This window comes from Diadema antillarum, unplaced genomic scaffold (assembly GCF_040938485.1).
Source record: "Diadema antillarum isolate AM-2024a unplaced genomic scaffold, OU_Dant_1.0 scf00000070, whole genome shotgun sequence".
Classification (NCBI taxonomy): Eukaryota; Metazoa; Echinodermata; class Echinoidea; order Diadematoida; family Diadematidae; genus Diadema; species Diadema antillarum.
In genome coordinates, this window is record NW_027270959.1 from 3539536 (window position 1) to 3563797 (window position 24262).

Below are 24262 nucleotides of genomic sequence, written 5' to 3' on the forward strand. Positions count from 1 at the left end.
TTACACTGGTCTTCAGTAGCTTTGCACAAAATCTTTTGAAAGTTTTTAGTTTGTTCAAGTGTGGCTCACCCATTACATTTTGCTTGTGTGAATATTCAAGGAAGTTCCTTGTTTATTCTAGAGCCCTACAGGAAATGCCTGCACAGGATTGGAATTAATTCAGTATTTGATTTTGAGCAATCATCAGTTTTCGAGAGAGGTCAATAGTGACAGAATGTCTTTATGAACCTCCCTCACATGATTAACGCATGTAAACAATTATAATGATGTTGATGACTGTATACATACATTACAAACACAAACATTACAAAAACATCTTATATTAATTGAATGGTATCCAGTTTGCCACATTTCTTTGGCACACATATGACAAGTGCAGAACAGACAAGCGTTAGCATCATACAAAGTAAATGCAGTTCAAGTTCTCCTCAACTGACATCATCATAATGCCAGTGTACGGGGGGGGGGGGGGGGGGGGGGGGGGGGGGGGGGGGAGGGGCATTTCTCCATTGTCTTGTGGAATTCAAGGTGCTTCACAATGACTATTATAGCACAGAATTACAAAGCTCTTTAAAACACAACAGAGTAAAAGTGTCAGTCATGACAAATTCGTTTCCATAAAGACTGAGCTCATAATGAGTAGATAATGTGCCAATAGTGAGTTCTGCTTTACATTTGCAACAATACACACATCTATCTATCTCGTTCTCTCCTTTTCATTCCCCCCATCTTTCTACTTTTTCTTCTCTCTTTCTCCATGGGGACAATCTCCATTTTTTTTTTTTTTATATCCACCGAGCTCCACAGCATTGCATCCCGAGAACATTATCGATTTGACAAAAAGCGTGGCATTGAAGTTTGCCTGGTGGCAAAAACCGATAACATTCCGAGCCAGACAATGCCATTCACGCGTCGCGATGTTCGCCATGCCCGCCAAGCTGAAAGCCACGCTCGCATTATGGCCGCCACGTGTGTGTCGCTATTCAGCTTTACAACGTAAAAAGCAATCAGCCATGAGCAAAAAAAATGCCAGAAGCATACTGTAGGTAATCTGTGATTTATTTCTCCGTCAACTGTCTTGCACGCAATCTTCTCTTCTTCTCCTTCTTCTCGTTTTCACCTCTTTGCTAACTCCTTAACAGCATGGATCAATTCTGTTGCTATGGAAACGTAGAATGTGTTTTGCAGCCAAATGAGTCAGGTTAAGGAGAGCGTTTGATGTTATAGTCAAAGCTGCTTAGCATAGTAAAGTAGAAAGAGAGGCCAGGCCTGCACTATGTGTACTGTTTGGATGTACAAATTAGTTTATACACATGTGGGACTATCATACAAAATTAAGTACCGTAGTAAGTTTGAGACAATAAAGAAACTATACAGTGAAAATGCATATTGACTTGAACTGATTTACAATACCCTCATCATCACTTTTGTGGCCATATCTTATAATATTTCCACAGTATATTTTTATATTACTTGGATATGCCCACAAAAAAAACTTTCCAAACCAAGATTCTGCAAGTGACATTATCTATCAATCATTGCTAAAGTACTAGCATGACTATTAAACAAAAAGCAAAGACAACCTTCTTTTTTTTTCGTGGTGAATTTTTAAAGAAAATTTCACATGCTCTGTACATTTTTAATACTGCCGTGATACTATTGCAAGAACATTGTATGTATTCTCAAACTAGAAAAACACCTTACCTTTTTAGTTTTGCTTTACAATGTATGATATTACAAGAAATGTATGAACAATTCCATGTCACAGTATACCTCAATTTTTGAGGTACTTGCTTGTTTGTACCTCTGCTTTAGATATCATTAATACACAAGCCGCGACAATTTGCAATGCACCAATCTTGTGAAGGAGGCAGAGAGGTAGAAACATTCTACTTCTCAACTGTTCAGACCAATGCAATCAAACACACAACCAGAAGATCTCAGAGGAATAGTGTGAGCAGAGAACCTATCCACTTTATTACCTGCCCATCCTAAGAACAACCACTGAGGTCACAATTACTAATACTCTGTTGCCATGGGAACCAAAAAGGAAACAGACAGCATGTCCACCACAGAACTCCCACTGCACATCAGTACAATGGTACGCCTCCATTAAAAAGGTTTTACAGTTCTACTTTTTCTTTGAAAGCCTTTCCATCTTCTGTAGTTGTTTTTCTTCTTTTTTTTCTTTTCCTTTTTATTAGGGATGGAAAAAAGGAGGAGGTGGAGGGACGCTTTCAATCTAAAAAAGTACAGCAAGCGTCGCTATCATTCCAGTATTACGTACAAGGAAAAGCAAGGACTATCAAGCTGTATCATGCATGCAACCAACTTTTTTTTTCTCACTTCCAAACTGTTCAAATCTATGGCAGGATGCACCACAACTTTACCATGGGTTTTGAAATGGCAAAATTTTGTTCATACAATTACAGGGCTTGGATAAAAGGCAAAATGAGAAGTAAAATCAGATTTGCAAGAAAATTATCAGTAAATTTGATAAAGGACAGACATGGGCAAGTGATATGATGTTGGTTGTGTTTGTACTATGAGAGCGCAAGATAGGTGAAGGTATAGAATAGGATAGCAGCCACTTCCACAGACAGTGACCGTCAAGATTGACAGAAGAAATGGACAAAGGAAGAGTCAGAGATAGAAGAGAAAGTGTGACATGGAACGAGAAGACAGAAAGAGAATGAAAATGAAAACGAGAGAAAACATGACAATGGAACAAAAATAACAAGATGGAGAAGGAAATAAAAAAGAACAAGCAAAAGAAACAGAGTTAAGAAAAACTTAATTAAAAGAAGATGGTAAAGTGATAAAAAATGAAGGAGAAAGAGAAAGAAGGTGCAAAGAAAAGGGAAAAAGAACGAATAAAAGGAAGAGTTTGTGTAGTACCTTTAATCAATCCACTCAATAATGGCAAGGATGTTACTTTGTATGAGGCCATTTTTTTTTCACAAACACGCTTTGGCACTATTGAAAAAGAAATGTTATCATCCAACGTCTAGCATACACACTACCCTTTAATTCCTTCCTACGTCAAAATTACACTACTTTTGCTATTTCATAGAATTTTCCACGCTGCGTCTGTCCAATTATCTCCTTCTCCCCGATCGCTTCTTCAAAATCATCGCTCAACTCCGCCAGCGCCTTAATCTGCTGAGCGTGGCCGCGACGGAGATCGCACGGACCAGGAAATTGTCTCTTGAGAGGACTGCGCTGGAAAGAAGTGTGAAACAAACAAGGGTGCGGAGGAAGACCCAAGGTCGCATGACACGCTGGACCAGATTTCAATATTCGAGGGAACCTTCACTGATATTTTGTGGGGAATTATCAAATGCTCCCACACACAACACTCACACACAAATAACTCTCTCTTCTAGCACAAACACACATCTATACACACAAACAGACACACTCAGGAACTGAATGCCATTCTAACATCCTTCACTGGAATATATTCTGGCATGATGGAATTTTGTGCCCATTATACAACAAGAAATAAATAATATAATTGTTCTTTAAGAAAATATGAAAAACTAAAGACTGACCACGTGACCAATTTCATTTCATTTGAATCAGAACTGTAAAATTGGGTTGTGTGACTTTGTGTTGGTTTTGTTCATGGTTTTGTACGTCACATTGAATGTACTATCTTGTTATCTACTCGAGATGTGGAATTAAGAATCACACAGTGAGGTGTAAGCAGTGCATTGTAAGCCTACAAGTGTACATCTTTACACTTCAATTTGGCTTGTCCATACCATACTTGCTTAATGTTTTGGGTGTAACCTACACAAAACAATGTATATAAACATATAAAACATTCATGCAGCTAAATGTATCATAAAATTTCTAGATGCCAAGCCCACTTTTTTGTTACCATTAACTTTTATCTTACAAAAATCCTTTTAGAACCAAATTTCAGATTACAGGGTCTGGCTGAACATAACTAGTGCATGTACATAAATAGTAAAAAAGGTTGTTTGGTTTGTTAGGTTTGTTTTGTTTTGTTTTGCTTTATTTTGTTTTGTTTTGTTTTGGTTAACATTGATTTACATTTGCTTGTGATATAATGTGTACCACTGCATGCACTATACTGTTGTGTAACAAACTACAGCTGATACATACAGCTGTAATCAAATCTTTGGACATACCTGTAGGCCAACATATTGATTAATAAAATTGCAGCAAGTCACAAGCCGTTAACCCGTTGAGGACGGTTTGATTTTGCTACAACACGCAATTCCAATAGACACCTGCCCGAGTATACTCGGGACTCGTCCTCAACGGGTTAAGCTGAAATTGTACTCTTCAAAAGCTTTGATCACATGATTTGTGGATGGTAATTTGGGAAAGAGTATATGTCTGGCTTTGTTATCAAGAGGCTGGGGTTTGAGTCTGACAGCTGAGCAATCTATTCTGTTGTCATGCCAACCCCTCCATGAAGGGCAAAACAGTCTGTCCCATGATGGGATTGTAAACTACAGGACCCATCTGTGAGAGAGACATAGCAAACACTAAGAGATCACACATCAATTCCTTGTGAAGAGCGGGTTGTAAAGTTGGTGAAATGGTCTGACCTACACACAACTTGAAATTTAACAGACATGAGTGACACGACCACTCGTTGTTTGTCCCCGGTGAATACAAATGCTCAGCAAATGGTATACACCCTGCACATTGAATGTGCTATATGAATGAAAGAATGAATGACTACTGGCTGACTGACTGACTGACTGAATGAATGAATGAATGAATGAATGAATGAATGAATGAATGAATGAATGAATGAATGAATGAATGAATGAATGAATGAATGAATGAATGAATGAATGAATGAATGAATGAATGAATGAATGAATGAATGAATGAATGAATGAATGAATGAATGAATGAATGAATGAATGAATGAATGGATAAATGAATGAATGAATGAATGAATGAATGAATGAATGGATGGATGGATTGATGAATGAAAGGATGAATGAATGGATGAATGAATGAATAAATAAATGAATGAACGGATAAATGAATGTATGAATGAACAGATGAATGATCACATGAATGCATTAATATCTAATAACATGAAATTCATATACACTTCAATACCACTTTCTACGACATTTCACTTCAATTAGGTAAGTTAGTAACCTCTTGAGGACTTTGCACTCCACATCTGAAAGAAATAAAGGAGGAAATCATTTGCGCATATGTAACGGCATCGGTCAAACTTATGGCCACTCAGGAGAACACAAGGTCTGAACTGTCTCCATACTGGACGAAGCAGCTGGTGACTGGAATTGGTATGAGCTTCTGTAATTGGGGCTGAATCAGGTAATGACTCCAGGACTTCTGCGAGGATACAAGAATCAGCCGTAGGGATATGTGCCATCAACAAACAAGACTGGACAAGGTCAGTGCCAACATGACAATCAAAAATTCCCTAATGAGACAGTACCCCATCTGAACGTCTCCTCGGGTAAATGATGAGGTTACATCAGGGGCGAAGTAGGAAGGGCAAGGTTATTACAATACACTGGGCTGGGAGGAAAGGGAGGGGGGTTCTAATCAGCCATTGATTACTTCCAATTAAGAATAATTGGCAATAATTGGCAATGCACAGCAATTGGCCATTGTTTGCTTTCAAGTCTACGATGTATGATGAACTATTGTCTATCTACCTCTATTTTTCTCTTACTCTTTCTTTCTTTCTTTCTCTCTCTCTCTCTCTCTCTCTCTCTCTCTTCCTCTGAAGACTCCTCCATGCGAAAGTTTGAAATTTCCAGGTGCCATACCCAGGTACTGCAAAATGCCACACATCCGGCAGTATTACATGCATATTCCATGATGGGAAGTGTACAAGCATAATGCAAAACACCATGGAAACCTGCCAGGATAGTCCTATATCCCTGCAATTCTTCGCATAAAAAGTTGTTTTTTGCCCGCGAGCATGTATAATACACCAACACTCACAACTGCATAATTTGTTAAAGTGCCCTAATATGCCAATATGCATTGATCACTTGTTTTAAAAAGCAGACAGAAAGAAACAAAGAGTCACTGGTAACACGTAAAAGTTGATTTAGAAATCACAGGACAAGATTCATACATTGTGTACCTGTACAGTACAGCATCAGAACCTTATACTGGGCATAGCTTTTAAAGACTGTAAGAAAAACAAAAAAAAACCTGTAGTTTTCTTTCCATTCATGCTTTCCTCTCAAATTGCTTTGTGACTTATACATAAAGGACAAACTGAATATTAAAGTGTGATGCTTTACTTTAAAACTTAAAACATGTGAAACATACAAAAATGCTATACTAGACCCACATATACAGCATCAGTCCCACATCCCCATACTTTTGTTGGATTTACAATTCTGCCTGTATATGACAAGAAATAAGACTTTTCTATATGTAGTGGAAAAAAATGGAAAAGTGAAGACCAAAATAGTTATACTGTATACACCTACAGCAATAAATTATCCTTAAAAAAACAACAAGCAAAACAAAACAATAAACTTTGACTGGGCCTTTACAAGATGAATATATACTGTAGCTGATAAATGTACCCTGAGAGACAAAAAAAAAAGAAAAAAGATATGTATATATTTATAAACACGTAATACTAGATAGAAAGGCCACGCTAAACATTTTCTGTTCAGCAAATGTGTCAGTTTCATTTTACTTTTTTAGGGAGATGTCATAGTAATGAACATGTAAGGATCCATCCCTCCCCTAATACCTTTCAGTTTTTCATTTCATACTCAATAGTCCGGATATTTAATTTCTGTAATACTAACTTCATTTTTTTTCTCTTGCTTCATTTCATGATACAGTAAACTCCATGTTAGCAGACTGCTTATACTACACTATGTCAGATAATTGACAAGTTAATGAAAATGTTTAAAAGGTCAGATTTTTGTTCATAGGCTTTACGTGTGTTGAATATTCCTCTGTGCAAGTCAATTTTTCTTCGTTGACTAATTGCCAAAGTTAATCAATTTCTGGAACAATTTCACAGAAAAATCATTACACTTGCATTGCCTAAGTTGAACTACTTCACAAAGTGTAAACAATCACTGTCAAAGCGCCGGCACATTCACGTTGTTTGGGGAAAAACTTTACAAGTTTACGCAAGCTAGAGGAGCATAATGTTTGTAGCTTCATACAACCTGTACAAAATCTTAGTCATAAAGACTACACAAATATCGCTCATACACTCATGACTCTTTTCTTGGAAGGCCGGAAGGCAATGTTCAGCTGTGAGTGATTAAAGCAACAAGACAAATCCAATGCCATTACTCCCAACCGGCTTCAGGCACATTTGTAGGGGATGTAAATCAGCTGGAATAAACACATTTGCCTAATAAAATTGAGTATACTATCAAATGTGTCCTTTGGGCTGAAGTCTTATCACACTTCATAGCGATGCGATTAAATCAAGAACCGAATGAAATGCCGTGATCCATGATTCAAATCCGTAATCTGCTGCCATTAGGCACGGTTTTGTTTTGGAAATAGAATTTGGAAAGATAAATTGTGATGAAAACTTACCATAATAATGTGATAAGTATCGGCAATTTGTCAAATGACAATTTGTCACAAAATAAAAGGTAATTACAGACACTTTTAGTCACATTTCTTGTTGATGCAAGTAAGCTATTATGCAGCAGCGACAGCAGGATGCCATGGACAATGTTTGTTATTCCAAAGGTTCGTTATTCCAAAGGTTCGTTATTCCAAAACACAAATATTCCCTCTACCTGAGAATATGTTTCGTTAATCAGAAAATGAAATGGGATTCATTAATCCGAACATTTGTAACATTGTTACAAAGGGCCGTTATTCCAAAGGTTCGCTAATCCAAAAATGAACCAAGGTTCCTTATTCCGAAGGTTCCTTTCTCCAAAACTTAAATAGGGTTCATTATTCTGGCGGTTCAGAAGTCCGAAAACGAAATACAATTCATTAATCTGGAAATGGAATAAAGAACTGTAACTAATGCTGAACCAACTTTATTTTTCTTCGTATTCTTTTTCTTTAGCATTTTTTCTTCTAATTTGGGTGCCGAAGTCAGGGTGCAACTTTATACACCGAGTGTACACTTCTGAGAATCAGTGGCACTAACAGATCTGTCTCTTTTTTTTTTACGTCCGTTTAATTTGCTTTTTTTTTCTTCAAATCGTGTAGATGATGTGACGATTCATTAACATGTGACATGATTTGCATCCAACAACAAGCATCGGGAATAACATTTTTTTTTTTTTTGATCAGGAGAATACTCTAGTTACTTTCCTTTCGCCTTTCCTGTTTTCTGTGCATCCATATTGTGTCATCGCACAATGCAGACTGTACCACAGAGCCAATGAGAATAAAAATTTTTCATAAATCACGAGAATACTCTCAGTCTCCTGTCGCATTTCTCGTTTATCTGATCATGAACATTGTGTCATCGTACAACACATGCTGTACACAGAGCACACAGTGTACATTATTTTAAGGGAATATTTGAGGTGTAAAGCCAGCGCAAGGATGCTCAAGGGTATACAGTGGCATTTAATCATAATGATGTAGATTAGTCGGAACTGACGATCTCGTTTTGACGGTATTCCTGTGAATGTTCTTTTTATGCATGTCTGAATAAAGAGTTAATCAAGGAATAATAATCTTCTTGTCTCTGCAATGCAAACCTAAGCATTACTCGGGATGCCTGTGTTCATCGGGCAATCTGTACTCTCACAAAGCTGTATCAGATGGAGCCACATGGTGCTCCCATTCTATAACAGGGACAATACTCGTATTTCAAGTCAATTTCTACCAGACTTGCGCAGAAGCAGAATATCACCTTGAAGTCGATGTGTTCCCCCCCCCCCCCCCCCGGCCCATAAAGATCGACTAGCACAGAGTTGACTGTACATCATTCACAATTTTACATCTTCATCACTTCTCTCTCTTATCTTCATGATTTTCCATCCTTCTCCTTCTCCCTCTCCTCCTTCCTTTCTGGTTCATCCTTCTTCTCCCAGTACTTTCCAAACCATCTATTCTCACTCTACTCTTCCCAACAACTGTCCCTGTCTCCTATTCTTCCATATCTCCATTCGTGCAACCTCAACTTTCAGCTCAGCGCTGCCCTTCGACTTTCACAACTTGCCTTCCTTACACTCTCCCTACGTGTATTGTATGTCGCTTCCCTCCTTTAACTCTCCTCTCTCTCTCTCTCTCTCTCTCTCTTTCTCTGATCTTCTCTCACCAGACAAAAGTCCTTTCAAGGACTACATACACATGGTGTTAACACAAATCTCTCTTCCTTAAACCCGTTGAGGACTAGTCCCGAGTATACTCGGGCAGGTGTCTATGGTAAATATGTGTTGTAGCAAATCAGTCCGTCCTCAACGGGTTAAGAGTTAAAGACTCATATTGCTAAATATGTGCATCACGTTTCTATCTGTACAGATGCTCATTACAGCCACCAATGTCAGAACAGGAATGTAATAACTGTATACATTCCAGTCACTCATACAGAGCAACAATTCCCTCGTTCACCTAATTCCTACCAAACAAAACCCATTTGGTAGCAAGTGAAATATCAAAAAGAAACATCATTCTAAGAATCATACATGTATATATGCAATCCTTCATGAGAAGGCTGAATACTGCTTACTGATTTTTTGCTTCATAAAGCATATCATAGTTTTGTGACACTCACAGTTATTTGTGCAAGGATTATAAATGGGCACACTCAACACATTTGACAAAATGTCTGTAACTGCAGACTAGCACCATTTAATGTTTCTCTTCATCAGGTTGTATTAATGTTTCAACTGATGTCTAAATGTACATCAGTAATCATTTATATTGCATCAAAATCACTTAGTAGTAATTGTATCTCTTAAAGGGATGATTCAGGTTCCTGCAAGTCATTTCCTTCATTCAAAAACTATTTAAAATTCAACAAACTTTTTTCTCATCTTTCTATGGGCACAGATGTGATTTAAAACATTTTAAGTTCTAATTACAGTTTCTATCAACTGCCTGCTTTCAAAAACTGGACACAACGTTCATGTGCCAGTTCTTTTCCTTTTTTGTTTTTGGTTTACACTACATGATTTTTTTTTTTCTGTCACATCTGCTGTTCACCGGAAAGATGTCAACTGAAAATTGAGTTCTTTCCTTTTACATCTGTGTTCCTTCTTGGGCTTTACCTGGAATTGTCATGATCAAATGGAGAAAAAAAAAGAAAAGAAAAAGAGTAGTTCTTCCAAAGGCAAGTTAATAGTCAATAACACTATAACCCAGCCATTAGCACGTAATTGTAGTTTGGGAGAGAAGTGGGGGGGGGGGGGGTTAATAACAACATTCCTCGTGGAAGAGCTGTTATGTTCTTTTTCTGCAGTTCCGCATTGTTTGGCACTCGTCGCTACATCCATCACCACTAATTGGTTCATCATTCATGTTTCGCTGCAATGCGTTTCAACCCGCAAACTTCACTGTCTTCGCTGTTTGCGCCGTCTCGGCCAATCACGGGTAAGAAAAACAAGGTCTGGTGCATAACCATTTGATACATGACATTATGTTCAACATCAACATGCATGTTCAAAGTCTGAAATGAAATCATGATATTCAGCGGCACTAGGTGGTCTTTCATGGGGTCCAGTTGGATGTGAGGTGGGACCACTTCATTCGGTTATACACTTATGATGCCTTAGACTGAGTAGTTGCTTTTTACCAACATTTTCCTTTTATTTAAAAAAGAAAAAATACAAAATTTAAAAAAAAAAAATCTACACACTCCGCCTCCACATAACTTTCAATTTTTTTGTCAAAAGCATTTATAATGAGAATTTACTATAATAAATTCTTAGTTAATAGTCAGCTATATAGACATAGCCAAGCTTCCCTTTGAATGCAGGCGGTATCAGGCTTGGTTGGGCATAGCCGCTCAAACACAGGAAATTGCTCTAGTAGACTGAGCATCGCGAGGCAGAATTATTCCACACTGACTATTGTATAAAGTGTATACAGACTCTTCAAGAAAATGTCAAAATATTTCCACTTCAGCGCAACCAGGGAGCTATCATGGACTCTGAATACATGCATAATGTGCATAGATTCCTATCCTATGAGTGGATATCAAAATTCAAACTATTTGTACTTAGCATAATTTTTGTGTGCACTGAAGGTGAGTATTTTACGTTCAAAGGTGATGCTTGACATCGTATGCATACAAGTTTGTAGATTGAGTCTTTTGAAATCCTTCTTCTTCTTCTTCTTCTTCTTCTTCTTTTTCTTCTTCTTCTTCTCTAGAAATACATAGAGCAAGTTGCATAAAATATTTAACCTGAGGACAAAATCTTGCAAGAACTGAAAACTCAGGTTAGCATGATTCTGCCATTGACTTCACAAAGGAAATATTCTGTTAAAAATCAATCAAGAGTTTTTCTCAGGTGAAAAAAAAAAAGTTTTATGCAACAGGTCCCTGGTCTTCTCTAGCAAGCCTCAAATGTTCTGTAATTTAAGACAACAGAATAGTAACAGCTGCACTGCATTATTTTCATCAGAAAATCACCAATCAAATCCCCACTCTTCTACACTTGAGCATACTTTGGGAAAGGAAAATATTGCCTGGAATCATGTGTATACTCTTTAAGGATACAAAATAGCTGTGAATACCTCAACAGGAAATGCTAGGCTGTAAATATGTGTGCATTTGTGACTCGCAACAACAAAAATATCTGAAAGTCTGGGGAGGTCGATTTTCTGAAAATGACATGACATTATTCTCTTACTCTTCCACTTCAATTTCATTCATAACATTGACTCATATAATGTACACAGTTGTAGAGATATCAATCATTCTATTAGTGCATGTCGAGTGGCTTTAACAGGAAATCAGAATTTCGAGAAAACTGCCGCCAAAATTTTCCTTCCAACACAATCGTGATCAAGTGGGGGCAAGACAATTTGTGACCCGCTGCAACAAATAGATCCGAAAGTCGGGGGAGGACAATTTTCTGAAAATCACATGACATCATTCCCTTACTCTTCTACTCTGATGTCATATATAACATGACTCATAAAAGTACTCGGTTGCGGAGATATCGATGATTTTATTAGTCAAGTGGTTTAAGAAAGCGTTTCGAGAGACCGCCTTCAAAGTTTTCCTTCCTACGCTATCATGATCAAGGAGAAGCAAGACAGTTTTCACCATTTGACAATAGAAGGTACGCTCCTAGCAACCTTCGCGATGTTCATTCAAGCTTAGCGCCAGCAGTCTACGCATGACCAATCAGTAACCAGGATGCCACGCACTGACCAATGAGATCACTCCCTTGTTGCTGGGGGCAGAGTCTAGCTGCGCCACTAAATCCAGATCTTCTGACACATTTCTGTTCCGTTGAAAGTAGAAAAATCATGGGCCAGAAAAATGTTATTTCTTGCCTTTCCTTTGATCATTTAGCTTCGAAATATCGGCAGATGATAGAAGATACATTAGACTACAAAATTATGTCAAAAAAAGAAATCTGAATGTTTTGACGGATTTTGATGATCTGACTTCAAACTCGATTTTCTCGGCTCGCTCGTCAGCGACTTTAGGATCCTTTTGTTGTAGCGGGTCACATTTCACCTCCTGACAATACAAGGTATGCTCCTAGCAACCTTCGCAATGTTCATTCAAGCTTGGCTACACCTGTCTATGCACGACCAATCAGTACTAAACCAGGATGCAATGCACTGACCAATATTAAAGATCACTCTCTCATTGCTAGGGAAGGAGTCTATCTGTGACGCTAAATCCAAATCTTTGGACACGTTTCTGCTCCATTAAAAGTCAGAAAATCATGCCCCAGAAAAACACTGATTTCTGACCTTCTTTTGATCGCTTAGTTTCGAAATTTCGGCAGATGATAGATGATACATTAGACTACAAAATTACGCCAAAAAAAAGAAATCTTGTCAATTTGACCAATTTTGATGATCTGACTTTAAACTTGATTTTCTCAGCTCAGCCCTCAGCGACTTTCAGATCCTCTTGTCGTGGTGGGTCACATTTCATTTGGAATCTACCTTCTTTTTTCTTTTTTTCTTTTTTTTGGGGGGGAAAGTGAGTTTGAGAAGTTACAGATCTCATGTTTTCCATCTACTATTACATAAAGTTTCATCTTTTGTTGATGATGGTACCCATCAAACTGTAAACAAAATGGCCCACCATAGCCAGATATCAAAGTTATTGCGTAGGGTTACTGCCCTGTTGGTTGTCTACTCTCAATTCACCACCGTGAGTGGGTCATTACATGTTAACAGCATGTTTGCCCAATTAAGTTTTATTGAGCTGCATGCCCTGCCATCAGCACAAATCATTTGTAGAGGAATGTTGCAATATCCGTTCCAGTCATGCTAGGCAAAAATATGAATACTTTGAATTTCATAATCTCACTTCATAGCTTAACCCAGTGAGGACGAGTCCCAAGTATACTTGGGCAGGGGTCTATGGGAAATGCGTGTTGTAGCAACATCAGCCCGTCCTTAAAGGGAAGGCTAGTAACTGATCAGTGGGAATCAGCGGAAATGCTGGGAGATGACTGTTCCGATCCTTATGGGATTCTTTCAAGAGTTCATTGTATATCTATTGTTGTGTGAAAATGATTTGCTTCAGAATGGTCTCATATTCAAGTAATGTGCAGTTTAAAGCTTCCAGGTTAGCGTCCCTGGTCAGTGACGGAGCATTAATCTGCACATTACTTGAATATGAGACCGTTGTGAAGCAAATCATTTTCACACAACAATAGATATACAATTAACTCTTGAATGAATCCCATAAGGATTGGAACAATCATCTCCCAGCATTTCCGCTGATTCCCACTGATCAGTTACTAGCCTTCCCCTTTAATGGGTTAACATGATGCCCACACACTTAGCTATAAAATTTGTCAAGCATTTTTATCAGAATTCAGTAATCTTGACACCTCAACCTACTAGTTACCTCCGCCAAGGGAGGAGGTTATGTTTTCGTTACCATTGGTTTGTTCGTTAGTTCGTTAGTTCGTTTGTCCGTGTGCAAAATAACTCAAAAAGTGGTGAACGGATTGGGATGAAACTTGCAGGAAAGGTTAAGAATGACACAAGTACATAGCTGCCAACATTTGAAATTCAAAATTAGTAATGATCAGATAAAAAACACAGAAATGTGCGCGAAGCGCACATCACGAGCGCGAAGCGCGAAGTCCTTGCGGCCGGGGTCCAGGGCCCGCTTAAGGGCCCTGGAAGCTCTGGGGTTCTAGACACTCTCTGGTGCAATCTGAGCCTTTTTTTGGAGCATTTTAACCTTTCTCCCCATTCCTGGATTACATCAATGCAAAGCTATTTCTTATTAAGCTATTTCTTCACATACATAACAATTAACATATAAATCACACAGAGTTGAGATCAGCCATTTGTTAAAAGATGTGATCTCCAGTCTATTATCTACAGGGGTTTTCAGTTGTTTTTAGGGTGAATCTTAGGTTTGAGAAAATTATTGCCCAAAATATTCATAAATCTGAAGATAAATGAATAACACAATAAAATATGATTAAATGGACCATTCAAAATATCATTAATTAAAGTATGCATTTGGATTTTTACTGCCCTTAAGAAAAAAGAAAAAACTTACCACAGGCACAGGTGTTAAGAGCTCTATGTAGCTGCTGCTTTAAGTTCTTAATTTGTTGAGGTATAATGGTCCTGTCTGCTCTCACTGGAGGAAAAGTGAAGTTGAGTTTATTTCAGTAGCATTGTTCAAACATTTGTTGACTGTCTGAAATCAGTTTCTTTCCTCATGACACATAGATTGTTATTCATTGAGAGCTCTACATGTAGCTGACTTAGCTCTCCTGAGAAATTTGTCATCAAAGTCTCTCAAGTAGCAAGGTCCTGTCTGCTGAGCCTTGGTGATTAGTAAACTTGACAGAGTTTCATCACTCATTGATCCTCTGAAATCAGTTTTGTTCTTGCGTACTTGGCTGAACACCCGTTCACACTCCGCGTTTGTATGTGGTATTGTCAGGATCCCTAGCATTACTCTTCCAAGTCTATCATAGCTCAGTTCACCTGATGCACCCTTCTGTGTCATCATAACTGCCCATTGCTTGTCAGCTCCTTCTTCTCTTAGCACTGAGTCTGGAATCTGAGCAATTTGATAGCTCACAAACTGGTTTTCCACTGCATCCATCGCACTATGTCTGTCTTCTCCTTCTTTGACGAGTAACATGCACGGAAACTTGTCAATGAAAAACTTCACAGAGGTGAATTTGACATCCATTCTACATGAAATATCTGCAACCTGTGCATGGATGATGACATTGGATTTCAGTGGAAATTTTGCAACAATGTAGTCACATGCCTTTGAGTAATAAGAGTATACTGCTGCATAAAACTGTTGGCGATCAGCCTTGTCCAATGTGCTCACAGTCTCTCTTGCTTCACTTCCTATGACAATCTCACTTTCTTCTCTAAGATTCTCCTTCTTTTTGTAATCAAGAAGGGTCAGATCAGTGACTGCCATAATGGCTTGTGGAGTGACAAATTTGCTGTACAGATCACGCAGTAGGTTTTCAAGTTCTCTTTTAAGTCTGTGGATAAGAGGACTTCTGGTCTGGAGGATGACACTTTTCCTGTCAAATGAAGTAATACTTTGGCTCAGAAATTGTGCAATGGCCAACTTCAGCTTTGATTTCAGTGTCTTCAGAATTCTCACAGGTCTTGTTTCTTCCTTTTCAGTTACATTGCTGGTACCTTGACTAAGTTTAGTTGAAGTCTCAGGTGTGAGTATGTGTGAGCTTGTTTTCTTTGCAGTAGATTTTCTGGTCACTCCTGTAGTACATTTGCTAGGATGACTTGAAGTTCCAGGCTTCAGCTTCAATGTGCATACTGCCTTAGCAGAAGGTCCTTCTGTACAAGTCTTTTGTTTCTTCTGGTGAGGTACATGTACGTTTACATTATCACCATGCCGTTTCTGTCCAACTGAATCACTTGCTGCAGACACATTTACTCGTTGAGGCTGTGATGATGATGCACTCACCTCCGGCTGAAGCAGTTGAGGTTTGCTTACAGTTACATCTGGTTTTGCATGAATTGCAGATACCTTCTTTGGAATACGAAACTTCTGGAGGCTTGATGTGATCTTGGCCTTGCTGGTTTGTGGAGCAAGCTTCTTCTGCTGGGAGACACACGCAGGTTCCTGAGCAGGTTTGCTTTTCAAAGTTGGATTTGCTTTCTTCGGTACAAGGTTGGTCTTGATACTGGGTGTTGTCTTGGTCTCTTTAACAGGCTTCTGCTGCTGAGCCACTTCCTCCTCAAAAAAGAGAATGAGAGCTTCCCACTGCTGGAGAAATCGTGGTAAACACTGTCCCAAGCTCAGCCAGCGAGTACAAGCATGTTTCAAGATTGCTTGCACTTCAGTACCAAGGAGCTTTTGGAACTTTCTGAGATTAAGTTTCCTGTTTACGCTGGCTTCAAGATAATAGAACACATCAATGAGAAGCGAGTCTATTGAGCATGGTAACGCTGATGATCCAGCTTTGGCGGCAAGATCAATGAGATGATTTGGACAACCAAGCACAATGAGCTCTGGCTGACATTTTTTGAGGCATGCTCCCACTCCTTTCTTCACACCTGTCATGACCGCTGCATTGTCTGACCCCAATGCTGTACAGTTTTGCCATGGGATACTATGCTTTTGCATTTCTGCTATAAGCAGCTGCGCAATGTTTTCGCCAGTTCCCGCTTCTTCCAAGTTTTGAAGGGAGAAAATAGAACAAGAAATTTGCTTACCGTCAAAGTAGTTGATAACTATTGGGTACAATTTACTGGTGCTTGTATTACTCCCATCAGTTGAAATTGCAAAGGGTCCTGCTTTCATTGCTAAAGCAATCCGTTCTTGTTCATCTTTGGCCATTTCTTTAACTAGACAGGAAGTTTTGGTCCTTGCACTTGAAAATTTCTTCACCTCCTCCGAATTTGGAAAGGCTTTCCGTAACAATGGCCCCATATGACTAGCAGCAGAAAGAGGAATGTTGTGCTCCAAGTAGAATGATGTAAACAAGCACTCAGCTCGCGTAACATTTAAATCCTGCGAAGTTGACATCCATGATGTTATCTTGGGTGTGGATGAAGATTCAGACTCAAAATTACCGATGTGAAGTTTTGATTTCCTATGCAAAATGATGTCACTGCGGCCACCATGAGCGATTGAAATATCCCGGCGACATATCTTACAAAATGCATGCTGTTTGCTCTTTCCAGATTTTGTGATGAAGTCGAACTCTGTTTCGTATTTGCTATTGTAACACTGTCCCTTTTTACGATCCATTCTCTGTCATTTATTGTCCAAAAGTCAAAACTAGAAAAGAAGAAGTGAGAAGATAGCGTCGAACGTTCGCTAGCAACATCGCAACTGTACTGCATCACACACAATACACATCGGTGCACCGCACTTGCAATCATCATAAAGCTATACATAGGCAGTGTGTATGCACTAACATCAACATGCATGTACTATGAATGGCCTCTTACCTTCAAACGAATGCGCTGTTTTCGTCTACACGTACGAGCGTGGTATACTGTAAACGTCAATATTTTCGCGCGATTAATTTTTCGCGCTGAGCGGCTAAAACCACTGCGAAAGAAACCACGTAAACAGTATTCGCGGGTTCTTAAATTCGCGGTCCGCAGCAGGTTACTTTACTGTAGTACACATTCACTGCTTTCATCCAAAGCCTCTGCTACATAGCTTGCTATGCCAGCGTACGACAAGCGACGTAGCGAGCGACTCGACTGCGAGTACAAGCACTCAAATACGTAGTACAGCTGTGACTGTAGTACCGTAGTCACGGGGGAATGTAGCATCGGTGCGCGCGGTGCACACTGCATGCTACATACAGTACACAGCAATCTATCGTCTCTTCGCACAGTTACAGTAATGGTCCACGCCATGCATGTGCACGTACGTACGTGGATAGAATTGCGCTGACATGTTGTATAACACACGCGTGAATGGGCATAGTATAATACATGTATAATGGCGCTCATATTCGTAAAATTTAAAGGTGCATTCGTATTTTCGTAAAATAGGTAAAAATTCGTAATATTTACGAATTTTTCGTAATACTTGGCAGCTATGCAAGTACCAAACAATTAACTTTTGGCAGTGATCCGAGAATTTTTGGGGAATTTATGAAGGATTTTTGACATTATGGCAGGCAGGGTCGATGAACTTGGGAGTTCAGGCTGCGCGTATTTGAGGTTTGCCTGTGCGCACTAAAGTGCGTGCTCTAGTTTTTGCTGGGGTGAGGCGCGCCGTGCAGCTGAGGGTTTATGACGTAACAAAGGCTTCTATATTGGGAAATCTGGCAACTTTCAGCACACAATGCATATGGGTGGAAATCACTGATATCTCTACGGAAGAACAAGATCAGTGGTGAAAATGATTTGCATGCTTGGCGGAGGTCTGCGCTCTCAGAGTGCTTTTCTAGTTTGTAAAGTAAGCAAGCTTACTCAGGTGTAGCAATGTGCCTCAGTCTATTAACCCGCTGCATGCCACACAATATTACCTGCCTACAGGTTTGTGTGTGAGAGGCGTGCACATTGGACTTACTGGCATAGAAATGCTTAAACAGATAGGCCAGAGTGGTATAAGAGAGATTACGGGATTAGTTAAAGTGAAAACATAGTTTTGGTAAGGGTTTGAAAACCCGTCTGGCACCATTTCATATTTGCTTGCAATATATCAAAAGAGCCTACAAAGAAACTTACCTGGCTTTTGGAGTATTTTGAGAAAAATAATAATAAAAAAGAAAAAGAAAAAATAATAAAAGTCGGAAAACCGACTTTTATTCCAGAAGGATCCAGACTAACTCGGTCTCAGGGAAAACTCAACCCTATTTCAGACAATTTACATGCAGTTCGTGATCGGCATGTTTTTTACTGTATAATACCAAACGAGGCCTAACTGAACAGACAGGAAAGTACGTGCTAATCCTGTACGAAACAAATGGACAGCGCGCGGTCCTCAAGTGTAGGCTCCTATACGCACATCACCTCAGTTGCTGAGACGCGTTGTCTTTGAAGTTTTTGTTGTTGTTTATCATGCGTCTTTGATTGTTTGTAGAGGTGCTTGATAGGCGCACACTAATTTTGCATGCGCTCCAAAAGGTTTTTTTGATGCGCGCGTTGTAACAACTCGGACCATTGCATTACTGCGAGTAGCCAGAACGCGAAGCGCTATACAGGCCGCTCCCATATTACAACACTGTACAATCCAGAGCGGCAAACGAGGGACAACCAAGACAACTCAACCCGCCGTCAAAGCGAGGCCGAGTTATCCCCGAGTCCGAGTTAAGCCTGACCCCATTCGGGTATAAGTTCTGAGACTGAACCTTTTTGGTTAATATTTTGCATTTTCGTCGTTACCCATCGAATATCTTGTTATTACGGCGTTATTCCGCACATTTCCTAGGCAAACGTTCACATTTAGGAGCGAAATTTGACAACTTTTGCAGGCGTAACAGAACTATGTTTTGGCTTTAATCTCTACTCATTTACAACTAGTTCCAAGACATCCATGCTCATTAGCAAAGAGAGCACTCCAGCTTGTACGATGCCAAACAGCACACAAAGTACAGTAAAGGGTAATATTAAAAGGGATGGTATAGTTTTGGTTGAGATGGGGAATTCAGGTTTTAACTTTTTGTGAGATAATGAGAAACCACTTATGAATTATATGAAAGAGCATACCATTCTAAGAGGAATTCAAAGTTTATGTGATGAAAATTTGTCTTAAATAAAATGGCTGAGATATCGAAAAAGAAAGAAGTCCTAATGAAAGGTGGGATCCACCTTTTGTTTAGAATACCGGTACTTTGTTTCACTGTGTTTTTGGATATCTAAGCAATTTCAAAACTGATTTTCAAAAAATTAACTTTAAATTCATCCTAGAATTGTATGTTTTTCGTATTAAGTGGTTTCTAATTATAGACCTTGATAAAGGTAAAATCTGAACCCCCCATCTCAACTGAAACTATACTGTCCCTGTACTGATATCTTGGTTGCTCTTCAAAACAGAGGGATCTTACGACTCACCACATTTGTGAAGCAGGAACTGTAGACGTCTCGTATAGCCCCCTCTGCTGACTCGAGACTATTCACGGCACCCAGGGAGAGTAAGGCTTCCTGTACAGATTAAAACAACGAGCAGAAAACGCATGAAACATTCATCCTTTAACCAAACACCGACGCCTCAACAAATAGTGAAAGGCTACAGTATCTCATCTCAAACAAAGATGAAGTTCTTGTAACAATCACATAAAATTTTGATTAGATTTGTCTCGTCCTTTTTTTTAAGCAAACCAAGCCCTCAAACTTCACTGTACTAAGAGCTCATTTTTCCGGTTGTACTTGGTTGCTGTACAGTCACGGAAAGATGGGCTCATCTTTTCAAACATATATCCAAACTATTTGGGAGAACAATAACAGTATTCAGCATGGCATGGTGCATTTGTGCATAGCTTGATTATCTTTCATCTTGTACATGTAAATACCATATCAGTGATGAGGATGCACCTCCATACAAGCAGAATCCAAACATCGATGACAAAAAAATTCATTTTGTGACACATTATCCAGAATTTCACACTTGTATTCCATTGCTAGTCAGGAAATATTCATATGACTACAAATATGTAGTATTAAAGTATGAGCATCAGTTTACTGGTAGGGGGAGAGAATACCTTTCAATCCAAACCTTAAAGGACAAGTCCACCTTCATTGTATACATAAGGTTTGAGAGAATGCAGCAATATTAGCAGAACACATTGGTGGAAGTTTGAGGAAAATCAAACAATCTATCAAAAGTTATGAATTTTTAAAGTGTCTGCGCAATCACTGCTGAACGAGAAGACTACTACGGTGTATGATGTCACATGCGTACGACGATATAAGGAAAATAAAAAGAGAATTTCACAAAACTTTACTTTTTGAATAAAGTGCACATTACTTCGACTCGTTACTGACGTATGTGAGGGGTAATATTATTCCCCCTGCCTCCCGAAAGAGAGAAGTTGAGTGTTCTTTTGTTATGCGAGAAAAATGGAAATATGTTGAATTTTCTTTATTCTTTCTTTATAGAGTTGTACACATGTGACATCACAATCTATCTGTAGTCTTGTCATCCAGTCGTGACTGAGCAGAAATTTCAAAAATTCATAACTTTTTAACGGATTGTCCAATTTTCCTCAAACTCTCACTGATGTGTTCTACAGTACTAATATTGCTGCATTCTCTCAACCCACATGTCTATGAAGGTGAATTTGTCCTTAATTGTCTTTGTGGAATCATCTACAGATGGTGTACTTCAATTTAAAAAAAAAAAAGAGAGAGAGAGACAGCCAGACAGACTGACATACAGACAGAAGGAGAGAGCTAAGAAATTATTAAAAGGGATACACTTCATATCCTATAATTTCTTACATTGAATGTGTGGAGCAGAGTACTAGGCCTCTGACTTTAACCCATTGGGGATGAGTCCCGAGTATACTCGGGCAGGTGTCTATGGGAAATGCGTGTTATAGCAAAAACAGTCCATCCTCAATGGGTTAATATCTGTGCTGTAGAAGCAAGCAGGGTGTCATGTTTCATTGGCATTCTGGATCAAATTTTGCCCAACTGGTACACCTACTGACAAGGTATTACCTGAAAAAAAAATCTGTGACATTGGCATCGCAAAGTTTAAATGACTTTAATATATCTTAAAAGTTGGGGCTATTTCTTACATTACTCTGGGCTGCCTGGGACAATTGTTGTTACAGGCATCAAATGTCGAATTCCGTCCCGTGTCACTCACACCGCACAGGATTTCCTGTGGCAATGCCAAGACGTATAATCTATTATGCCTCCCTAAGGACCTTATAATGTTTCTATACTAGTGTCATGACATGAGGGTTAGATTAATTTCATTCTGCAGGCTTTCATCTGCTCCCTGCAACAAGGTGATATCTCCTTGATCTTCCTCTTGTTTCTCTTGAGGCAACAAGGTGATATCTCCTCACTATTTTTCCTGTTCTGCTTGAGGGAGGCTAGGATTAACAGGGTGTTGATGTCACACAGCTAATGCCCAGTTCTGTGCAGATGATATGCTGAACTTGCCAAACTTTTTTCATCTGTATTAAGTAATCTATCCAAACTTGACCTCATTGTATATTAGCAAGCTCACTCAGATGCAGCAATGTGCCTCAGTCCAACATGAAGTTTATGGTGACACAATAGGGATTAGGGGGATTAGTTAATCTCTATGCACTGACAACTAGTTTCAAGACATCTGAGCCCATCTGTGAACAAAGCAAACTTAAAGGGTAAATTGCTTCAGTATTGTAACTGCTAGAAGTTATGACCAAGATGTACGCTAGATGTTCTTGTTGTCTTCAAAACCATGCATGCATAATTTTTCACAAGACACCCCAAGTTTATCAACAAAACACAGATCCTGACACCATCCTTGTAATATTGCACTCACCCAAATACAGCATTACATTGTCACATAGTTGGAGGTAGAACCACTCGTACATTTCAATAATAAGCATAGATCTATTTGGGATGTCGATACACTGTACTTTCAACTGAAAATGTGGAGATGGTACATACTGTATTTTGATACCTTGTTGTGCAATATGACATCATTTCTTATAGTTTTTTCCTTTCTTTTCTTTCATTTTATAACTCCCTCTCTATGATCTCTCTCTCCCTCTATCTTTTTTCATCTCTCTATTTCTTTCTTTCTCTTTGTTATTTTTTGTCACCTTCTCTCTCTCTCTCTCTCTCTTCTCTATCTATCTTTTCCTTGTAACATATTCTCAAATCCATTCCACCATGGTGGACATTATTGCTCTTTCTGGCTATGACTATTTCATTCCCGCGCTCCATCTGCGAAGAGATTCTACCTCAGCAGAGTTGGATATTGTTATTGATTGCCATAATAGGCATACTTGCGCATTTTCAGTATACTTCACACGCCGAGATGCCCGATCAAATAAACACAAGTGGTTGCCGGGGCAACAGAATGGGCACAAATATCAAATCGCCCGTGATGAAATACGGTTGGAGAGACTGTGTTGGCTATTGTATAGCAAAAGAAGTACTCACACTTTCTGTGATGCAAGCGTGGTTTGACTGCAATTATTGAGGGGGGGGGGGATTGACTGCAAATTATGGGAAAGGGTGCTGGAGTGGGGAGGAAATGAAACTCAAGCAACCCAAATGACGTTCTTTTGAAGTCAGAGTGGAGGGTATCACGGGGAAGAAAATAGAAATATTGTTGACTTGTGCTGGCGTCATTGGTTGAGAACATACTACCTCTTGGCAACACTGCATGATTTCACACCCTATACATACGAAAATGTTGGCAGAAATATGATAAGAAAAACTGATCTAATGAGAAATGAACGACAGAGAGCCAGCTCTCACCAATGACGACATTTCTCTAACCTGGAAAAAATATATCACAATTCAGCAAAAATATCTTCCCAGACAGCTGCTGGAAGTTTTTGCCAAACCGCTTTGTCTCACCTCCCTGACAAGGGTAAGGTCCTCTTTTCTGTCCCATTCACAGGTACTGCTTTCAGTGAGTGCTTTTTAGTGGATGACTTTTGATACAAGCAACAACAACAACAGCAACAAAAATCACAAGATCACAAATACAATTACCTGTAAAAGTATAATATCGAATACTAAAAGAACAATAAACATAGTTCATAACCAAGAATAAACAAAGATTTTGATCAACAAACTCACAACTCTCCGTAATTTGCACTATAGGCCTATTAGATATATATTTTTTTTTTCATTTCTTTACTTTTTGCTGTGACGGTAATACAAAAATTGAAATTGCCAGATATGGAAATGGTACCGAACAGCCTTCAAAATCACATGAAAATGTACACAAGCATAGACACAAACCAGATACACACACACACACACACATACAGCTTGTATAACAGACTGACAGCTATAAAGGGATAGTGCTGAATGACAGCTAACTGGCATGTTTTACGTTTGATAGTCATATTCTAGACCTATTTTAATAGGAAGCCCGAGGTTTGTACACTAACCACATCCTGTGTAGATAGTATGCACAAACATCATAGATGATCCAAGGGCATCGATAACAGCAGTGGCACAGGTTCAACATGAATCCACCTCTCGGTCATGATACAATTTTGTTGTA

General features: G+C 39.0%; 1 protein-coding gene and 1 pseudogene across 4 annotated transcripts in view; both read right to left on the reverse strand.

Annotated features, from left to right (window-relative positions):
• LOC139716797 (uncharacterized) overlaps positions 1–24262 on the reverse strand; it is a 194949-nt gene that overhangs the window by 93081 nt on the left and 77606 nt on the right. For all 4 annotated transcript variants that reach the window (XM_071628325.1, XM_071628326.1, XM_071628328.1 and 1 more), the window contains one exon: positions 20128–20217. In XM_071628325.1, coding sequence (XP_071484426.1) covers positions 20128–20217 — 90 coding nt within the window. The remainder of the gene's footprint in view (positions 1–20127; positions 20218–24262) is intronic.
• LOC139716856 (uncharacterized) lies at positions 14430–16894 on the reverse strand (annotated as a pseudogene).